The sequence below is a fragment of the Rhopalosiphum padi genome, chromosome 3 (genome assembly GCF_020882245.1).
Source record: "Rhopalosiphum padi isolate XX-2018 chromosome 3, ASM2088224v1, whole genome shotgun sequence".
NCBI lineage: Eukaryota > Metazoa > Arthropoda > Insecta > Hemiptera > Aphididae > Rhopalosiphum > Rhopalosiphum padi.
Genome location: NC_083599.1, coordinates 26,214,314 through 26,224,347, shown reverse-complemented (window position 1 = coordinate 26,224,347; position 10,034 = coordinate 26,214,314). Strand labels below are relative to the sequence as shown.

General features: G+C 31.2%; 1 protein-coding gene across 1 annotated transcript; it reads right to left on the bottom strand.

The window, feature by feature from the left end:
• On the bottom strand, positions 1 to 3,478 carry LOC132924948 (zinc finger MYM-type protein 1-like). The gene is made up of 4 exons (XM_060989383.1): positions 1,696 to 3,478; positions 1,267 to 1,348; positions 948 to 1,213; positions 1 to 204 (listed from the first exon to the last, which is right to left on the bottom strand). Exons 1-4 carry the CDS (start codon positions 3,343 to 3,345, stop codon positions 1 to 3), a joined length of 2,202 nt encoding a protein of 733 aa, XP_060845366.1. The 5' UTR covers positions 3,346 to 3,478.
• Between the last annotated feature and the right edge of the window lie 6,556 nt (positions 3,479 to 10,034).

The following is a 10,034-nucleotide window of genomic DNA, read 5'->3' as shown; positions in this document are numbered from 1 at the left end:
TTAAGTGACCCAATATCTGTGATGAATGAAAAAATGAAATACCGACTTAGGTTGTCTACTACTTTTCTTAAGTTCAGAGTAAAGTAATTTGACTATCACAGATATATCATTTTCTATTGGAATATATGCAGTATTTTCTTCGTCTACGGATTCAAAACATTGCATTTCAACATAATATGTTACATAACCAGTTATGTACATACACTGTTTTTAAACAGATTGATGACTTGATTTATAACATAAATGATATTTTATTTTTGGACAGTTACAACATATTTAGGGGTAATCTGTCTTTTATTTTTAGACTCAAATTTGACTAGAATATAATCGCCAGATTTCTTTTTGTATCTCTTTATTTAATTTTTCTTGTTCTTTTAGATTATGATATTTGATCCACTTGTCAGAAGTTATTACACTTGGTGTATATTCTTTTTTGTTTTTGATTTAGTTTCTATTTGTACTGGTCACTTAATTATATCATCAAAAACATTTTTTAGAGATCTTTTAGCTAGCTGGCATTAAAATACTTGGTTCTGATCTTACAGACTGTTGATCTCAGACGTGATTGATGTGTTATGATTGTTTTGTCTTATGTTGCTGTTCGGCAGTGAATTTAAAGCAGTTTCGCTATGAAATTGATAATTAATGGATGGCGATGAAATGGGTGTACAATTACAAGTCTAATCATAGTGGTTGATATAATTTTTAACTTCTAGCCACAATTTAAATAATAATGCAGCTTACTCGTTCCATTCCATACATGACCCCCTCTTTTTCAGCTCTTTTAAATTGATTTAATAAATCTACATTAATTTTAAATAATTTATTTTCAATGAACATCAAATGGGACATTACATTTTCAAAATTTAAATAAATCTGTTTTGATTGATTTGTCCGGACAATTATTTTAGTATAATCAACATTATTAGAGTCAAATGGGTATAAACCAGTTGATCTAAATCATGATTCAACTTTTTTCCCATCTGTGTATTATGTAATTCTGCTTCCAATGCAGTTCTGAACCTAGGAGGAATTACTAAACAATGACCCCATAATAAAAATCCTTTCTCTATAGAGAACTCATTTTTGCGATAAAAATATGGTTTCATGTCCTCAGATACTTCCTTAATATCATCCCATTTACCTGTAAAAACTCTAAAGAAAACTTCCCTAAGCAATAAATGCTTCTTAATTTCCATACAAATATCAAGGTCTGAAATAGTTTTAATATTTTCAGTAATTAAATGTACAGAATAATTGTCTAACTCTGAGTATTGGAATTATATGGAAAATCTAACGGAAGTCTGGACAATGGATCCGTATTACTGTTAACCGTGACATTAATAAACTGTATTTCATAATTATACCCCGATAAAAAAAATAGCATGGCGCTGTAAACAATTGGCTACCAGTGGCGTAGCGTGCGTTTCAGCTTAGTGTATGCATTGAAGTTGTAAGTTGATAAAATCGTGGGGGGCATAGCCCCCCACACCCCCTACACTTATCTTAAAATATTACTTGAAACATACAAAGTTTTACGTAATTTTTAATATATATTACCTTAGTACATAGCACAATATTATATTTAATAAACAAAAAATAAATCACTTTTTAAAAATAATAAACTTATTAACTACAAAATTACTTATATATTAAATCAATTCTTCTATTTTTAGTAAGGAAATCTTTGATTACTTCATCATGAAAGATTTCATCATGAGATTTTTTTTTCAACTCTACCAATAATTTTTTTTCGATTGACAGCATTGATAATGATGAAAGACGATTTTGTTCTTGGGAATTTCTTGATGAATTCTTAATCCTTTTAAGGGCCGAGAATGAACGTTCTGCTGATGCACTAGTAGCTGGAATAGTTAGTATCAATGAAATCAATTGTGTTGCTTGTGGTAAGTTTTCGTCTAAATTTGTGGTTTTTAAATAAATTAAAAGATCGTGAACATTAGGTTTTTGAAATTCTTCGGTCGAGTAGACAACCGAAAGTTCACTTCTCAATTTGGGTAAATCAAAATATTTACCGTATAATTGTTTCAACGAATTGAATAAGTTTATAGGAAAATCATTAGCATATAGACTAAATTTTTTAAAGTCTAATAATGCGAAAAATTGTAATTGATTAAGATTTGAAAACCGTTCTTTTGTCTTATTAATTATAACGTCAATTATTTCAAAAAATAGTCGTCTGTAATTAGTTTTTGGATCTCCATTAAATCTTTGCCTTTTTGAACGGTGAATTTGAGGCTGTATTTCATTGTTTATAATTTCTAACTGTGACCAAATATCATCAAAACTTGACCTGACAGTATTTAAATAAACAATGAAATCGTCAATCTTTTTTGAGCAATAAGAAATATCAAAAATTTTTTTTTGTAAAATTTCAAAAATAATCGTTGCTTGTGGTAAAATGATTGAAAATAATTTAAGAAAAAAATTGAAATCAAAACTTTGAAGAATTTCCACATACCCTTTAGCAGAAGACAATGTTTCCGAATCCCAATTTTGGGCATTCTCAATGATTGATTCCATTAGATTTATAACATCTAGTTTATGTTCAACCATCATTTCAATAAGACGACTATTGTAATTCCATCTTGTTGGAGCTACTGATGGAAAACGTTTTTTAACTACATTATCAAGTGCATGTACTCGTTTGGTAGATTTTGAAAAAAAAGACGATAAACCAGAAAGGGTTGAAAAAAATATTTTACAATCTTTAATATACTCAACTGACTGTTTTAAGACAAGATTTAATTTATGTGCATAGCAATGTACAAAAATAGCATTTTCATACTTCGAACGCACTAGCGATTGTAAACCATTATGTTGCCCGGACATGACAGCTGCCCCATCATACGTTTGGGCTATTAATTTTTCTTCACATGCATACTTTGAAATAAAACTAAATACATGCTCTGATAATGCTTTCGCTGATCGACCTTCACTAACATCAGTAAATCCCAAAAATCTTTCGACAACTTCGTATCCATCTATGGTATTAACATAACGCAACACTGTTGATAACTGTGACTTTGAAACAATATCAGTTGTCTCGTCCATAATTATTGCAACAAACGGAGTATCACGTATTTCATTTTCAATTTGTTTAAGAAGAACATTTGAAATTGATTGAATCAAGTCATTTTGAATGTCCCCAGATAAACCAGTAAATATAGTGGACGTTGCAAGATGTGTTTTTAACAACTCATCACGCTGGGCCATTAAGTAAATAAGTTCAACATAATTACCTCTATTAACAGATGAATCTGACTCGTCGTGGCCTCTAAATGCCAATTCCTGCTGAGCTAAAAAACACGTTGAATCTATCATACTGCTTAATATGTATCTATTATTTTTAACTGTAATATTATGTTTTTCGATATTTTTTCTAAAAGCTTCACTCAAACAAGTATCTATTCTTATTTTACCAAATTTAGTTAGATCTATTAAGCATTGTATGTGATTTTTAGCGGCTTCGTGACGACTTTTTAAATGATGAAAATTATTAAGATCGTTGAAACCATATTTGGTCCAAACATTTTCTTCGCGAGAAAAAATAACACAAGGCCAACAATATAGCTTATTTGTTTTTTTACAACCCGATAACCACTTATATGTACTGTAATACTCATATTTAAATGTTCGAACATAATTTTTTGATTTTGTCGTTAAATCGGGTAATTTTGGTGTGGGTCTTCCTAACTCAATTATACTTTTTTTTTCATCAAAATTCAGTGAACTGAAAGGTTTTAAAAATAATTTTTCAATTGCACACTCACATATTGTATTATTTATATTCATTATTGTTTATTTAGTTTAAATAGTTTTAATTTAAAACGATATGTCACACTGTCTTATAATATACGATTAATAATACGCACTTATAGCCGGCAAAATATACGACAAACGGACAACGGTTCTATGCGATAGCGTATGCAATACTGATCCTGCATACACGAGTGACGAAAACACGACCGCCAGAATTCTATGTTTGTTTATTAATATTATCGATAAGAAATATAAATAGCTGTCGCCAAATGTCTGTACCCGTATGCAATCGCCTACGTGCATACTGCGTACGTAATGAACGTCATGTACTAGCTATTAGATATAAATATAACGGACAAAAGCGCGAGGCGGCCGCCGGCCGTAGTGTTGCGGATTAATCCTAATGAACTTAGAAGAAAATATACAAAATATAATAATATTATAAAATATAATATTAATACAATCAAACATTTTTTTATAAACATATTAAATTATTAATATAAAAAAAAATATTTTTTCAATTTGTGAAGTGTATGCTGTGCATACACAGCATACGCACACGCTACGCCACTGTTGGCTACCATAACTGGAATACCTTTCTTTTGACCAAAAATCATAACTAATGGCTTATGGTCTGTCCTAAGAATAAATTCACGACCATACAGGAATTGATGATTGCATAAACAATAGCAGTGACTCAAGACAAAATACATGTGTTTCTTGATGCCACACACATGTTGAAATTAATTCGAAATACTCTAGAGAGATTGGGGAGTTATTTAAGATAGTTTGACTTTAATTATATTGAAGTATGTTACAGTTGTAAATATTTTAAACGTGTTTTTTAATACTTAGTTTTTTTTTCTCAATCATTCATATTTATTTTTGATTGTAGCCTGTAGGTATTGTACCCATCTTAATTATTATTTTATCTAATAGTACCTAAATATATATGACGCATCCATATCACGTTATTGTACATTTCACTTCACGTAATTACACAATATGAATTATATTTCGTGAAATGGATACCTAAACCGTCATCAACGGAACTTGTTCCGTCATATGGATGTTCATGTAGCAAAAATTGTTTAACCAATATTGAATATATGGTAAGTACTTCAACCAATTGGTATGCTTCTGATAACAGTAGCCCCTTAATATGCAACCTATTTCCCTGTTTGCACTGGGTTTTCTTCAGAGTAATAAATTGTAGTATAAATTGTTTTGATTCCTAATTGATCTCCTTATTTATGATTTTGGAACTGAGTGCTGTTATCCGTAATTATTCGCTGTATTGGTCTGAATTGTGTTATATAGTAATTGGTCATTCGTTTCAGTATTATGTCATTCGTTGCCTGTCGTAATAATGTATAATTTAACATGTTTCAAAAAACGTCAAGTATGCCAAGTATGAATTTCGCTCCTAACTGTCCCCCAGGCAAAGGACCCATTAGATCAATTAATTTAGTTTATAAAGTTTGTTTCGGTTTAATTGGTATGTTGCTGATAAGTGGTCCCTCAACTATTTGGTTCAGAATTTTGTTGCGTTAACATGAATCACATACTTTTATAATACTCTTAATTCCGCAGTACATATTTGTAAACTGATAATTTCAATGTAGTAATTCATATCATAAATCTTATACGTTTCCATATGGCCGAAATATTCATGTGTCTCGATAACCAACTGGTATAACATAATGTCGGGATTCATTAGGTACTCGTCATTTTCTCGATCTCTAGAAAACAATAAATCTTAATAGACCCTAAAATATTTTGTTGCTCCGTTTACAACTTGTTGTCTAATCTTGTTTAATTTATTATCATCCTATTGTAAATTGCTTAGTTGGTTGAATGCTGTTTTAATCCGGCCTGATAGTCATCCAACATTAATTTACTGAGGCATATTGCTGTTTAACTTGTCTTCTTGCTATTTTTGGGTGTTTGTGGATATCGTGTTAGTATATCTGCGCCAATTTTTTCTTTAGCTGCTAGATGTACAATATATTACAATAGAATTCTTAAAGATTTATAGCCCAGCGCATTAATATATCGCTCAAAAATCTACACTCTACAGCTATTCAAAAATGTTAATGCCCTGTGATCCATCAATCCGTTTGTTTTATAACCTAATACATAGTTGCGACATTTTTTGCATCCGAATACAATGGCTAGTAATTTACGCTCTGTGATGTGATGACGTTTTTCTCGATCTTTTAATGTGCGGCTGATAAATCTGATGGTTAGATGTTGTCTGCTAGGATCTATCTGAAAATTCCTTTTTCTGATATAATATGTTCTATGAATGTGACTTATTTCTTTAAAAATTTGATTTTCAAATCCGTTCATATAAAATTGATGTATTCGTAAAACAAAATATATTTTCACTATTTTGAAAATTCTTGGATATACATATTTATTTTGTTTTCACCAAACTAAAATATCTCCATTTCTTGGTAGTAATGGTTTATGCAGATATTTGTTAGAAGATTGGATCGATGTGTTCACTTCTTTGTCAAATTCATCCCATATTGAATCGGCATTACTCTTATTTTGTATGTATTGTATATGTAATATGTATATTTGAGTTGTGCTATTTGTAATTTGTACAGTTGTGATCTTTACTTATCAATCATTTTTTACCTTCTGTAGATGGATATTGATGTAAAAATCCGTAATTTTTAACCCTCTGGTCCAATATTGTAGCCTCTGCGTATAATGGAATTTTCTTTAGTTCCAAACTTCTTATCTACATCTTTTATTAAAACATCGACCATATTAGAAATTTCAATAGATTTGTGAGGCTTGAGTTTAATTTTATTGTAATACTTGATAAACTATTTGCTTAGTACAACTATTTTTGAAATAGTGACAAATCTTTCTAAACTTATTTCCACTGCTATTTCTTTAAATAGTTTTAGGATTTCACAAGTAATATTCCAATCATTATTGGTTAAGTACTCATTATAATTCGTTTCTAGTAATGCTGTGAATAAAGGCATTAAGTCCAAGTACTCCGCTTGAATATATTTAAAGTCAAGAATTCCATCTCGTCACTACATCTTTAATAAGAACAAGCTGAGGAGAATACGCCAAAATAGTTCTTGTACTAATTTCAACTTTCAAATGACTCACTATACCTCCAATTTTCTCTTTTACATGTTAAATTACCTTCAATGCATTTTAGACAACTAAGTTGAGACTATAAGAAAAACAACGTATATGTCTCCAATTTCACATTCAACTGCTTTAATTATGTATGAAGCATTATCTGTTATATATGCGACAACTTTGTTTTCTAAACCCAATTCATGTTCTACTCTTATCAATTCTTTTTTCAAATTCTCGCTTGTATGTGCATTAAAATATTTAAAACAAGACAGTAAGTATGACTGAAGCGCCCAATTTTTACTAATAAAGTGTATTGTGATTTAGTGTATTTAGTGTATTAATGTTTTTTCTGGAATGCAAATCATACCAAGGGTTCTACATTTTTAAAAATTGTCTAAACTCTTTATCCTCCATAAAGCTAAATGGGTAATGTTCCTTAACAATCATTCTCAGAAGCTGTCGGTCAAGCAGTGTACACCGGAATGATCCTTTGGGTTTTGGTAAATAACTTGTTATACTATTTTGTACCTTACTTATACTTAGTGTGTAGTTCTACAAGTTATTAATTTAATGCCGTTTCTGCATATTGTTCCAAAAACGTCACAAATTAGTTTTTCGAAGTTTCAACGTCTCTAGGATAAGTTAACTAGTTTGATATTATTATTTAACCAATGAGGTATTTTTCTAACATTTTACTGTTGTAGTTAAAATAAAGAAATATACTTATTTCATTGAATCATTTTTTTCTTGAAAATAATATAGGCACGAGAAACCCTTAGTGTTCAGTCCCATAGTCTCAAAGTTTGAAATTATACATCAGAATTCCAAAAGAAGAACCTCTTGATTTAATATAGTTCTATAGTAATTGAAAGTTTTTTTTATATTTAACTTTTTTTTCTCATTTAAAATCTCTACAAGAGGGCCAAATTGTTTTCTTATTTTAAATGTTTGCATCCTTTGAGGCTAGCCTAGTAGATCCGTCCCCAGACATCCTCATGTATATCTTATAGGGTTTCTTCCATGGATCAATATCTATCAGGGAACAAAAGTCTATTTATCCTTTCCCCTTAGCTTTCCTGATCTCAGAGCGAATATCCTTCCTAGACTTGATGTAACTGGCCCTTGTAGCTAGCGAACCATCAGGACTTAGCCTCCTGAGGCTGGTTTGGTAGAACCTGCAGATAAGGAATGCCATTGATCTGAGCTCGGAAATTTTATCAAACTACCAATACACGGGTTTTTTGCTAATAAGTCAGAGGTCATCAAAAGCATCGAGGTATTACATGCGCCAGTGATGTAGCTTTTGAGAGCCTCAGCTGCACTAAAAGCAGCTTCGGAACGCAGTGGTCCTCTCGAGGATGCCAGAGGAGTTGCATAGACGTGCTCATAAAAAGCTTTAATGTCGATTTTCTTGAGGGCCCAGTCTGGGTAAGTGTTTCCTGAAGGGGTCCCGGGAGGTATTCGGGCTGAGGGACCAAGAGGGTGGGTGGATCGATCTTGAAGGAGATGTAGGCGTAATCACTAATATGTCTTCAAGGACCAACCAGTGTTGTTGTTGATTTAGGCTCCTCTCGCAAAGGTGACAAATATGATGGAATTCACCTCTCCTCAGACGAAAGTGGAAGTGTCGCCAGAGTTAGCAAGGATAGTTAAGACTAGCAAGCTAGTCCGAGAGTAGTTTCACTCTCGAATCGTTGAAGAACGAGCCCCTCTAGACGTTCCAAGCGTTAAAGTCATAGCCGACAACTAGCCTGGTTCGGATAGCTTGTTTGAAACATACACTTACTTTTGCTACCTGCTGTCTGTTTTTTAAGCCCCACATGGAGGTGACCGAAACGTTGTTGAGAACAGCTGCTACCCTCGGATCGTCTTTGCTAACAATTAACAGGGTTCTCTTCATTATGTTGAGAACTTTGTCAGCTGTGGAGGTAGGCTCCATGTCAATCATCTCCTATTGATATCTACCTGCGCATCAAAAATATTACTTTCAAATTTATTTTAGTTAAAAATTCATCATTAAAAAAGTTATATAAAGAACTGATACGGTATTTTAAGCTCTAAAATATTAATATCCAGTCAGTAAACGTTCATCGAGCTGATTAATTGAGGTTTAAAAACTAAATTACCTTTTTTCCATTTTGAATTAATAAATTCTTCTGGCTTTTGTTTTTTTGGCGCTGGATTTTTTACACTCATATCTTTTATAAGTTTACGAGAAAATGTTGATGATTCTACAACAAAATATAACTAAAACTGTTGGCCATTTAATTTACATTAGTTTTGATAAATGTATCGACTATAACACGATTCCACAAATTTTCAATAAAATATGTTTTAATAAAATGTGTTTGTATAACAACCGCTGATAATATTTACTTTTAACAGAAAATTTCACAATGCGATTTTGGTCAGGGGCGGCATATTTTTCAAGGGATTTTTTTTTCGATATTGATGGTATTGTACTATTGTATATTGACTTGGTGAACTTATTATATCGTTTTCTGTTATTGTAAAATACTCTAATAGCCACAACAGCCTACAAGATTATTTTAAATGATTGAAAACAATAGCATTGATTTAAAATAGAATTCGAATTTATTATTTTTATAGTTTATTTAGTTTATTACCGCTGCGCGCCGTCTATTGCCTATTGGGAATACTCACGATTATAGATACTATCATTGATTATATATTATTATAGATTGCTCACTGTCATAGAAAATATGTTGCGCGACAATTGAGTTCAATTGATTGCCAATAGGTAGCGTACTGGTAACGATATAATAATATTGTACTAGCGATAATTATGTTTTATTTTTGGTTGCTACCGGTCCGACTACAATCACGACGATCGTAATACAAAATTACATTGTTTACATTGTTGTGACTATTTTCGTTATTTCACAACGCACCAAGCGCAATTGTATAGCGGCTGATTAATATACTACAATATTTATTGTAAATTAATAATTTTGTTTATTGATTTGATATAAAGTAGGTATATAAGTAAATTGTTATAGTATGATGGTCAGAAATTGAAAACAAATAACAATTATTTAGTTTTATAAATTGCAATTTATTCAAAACAACCTTTAACGCGCAATTTTGTAATACCACATGATATTTAAAAAAATGCA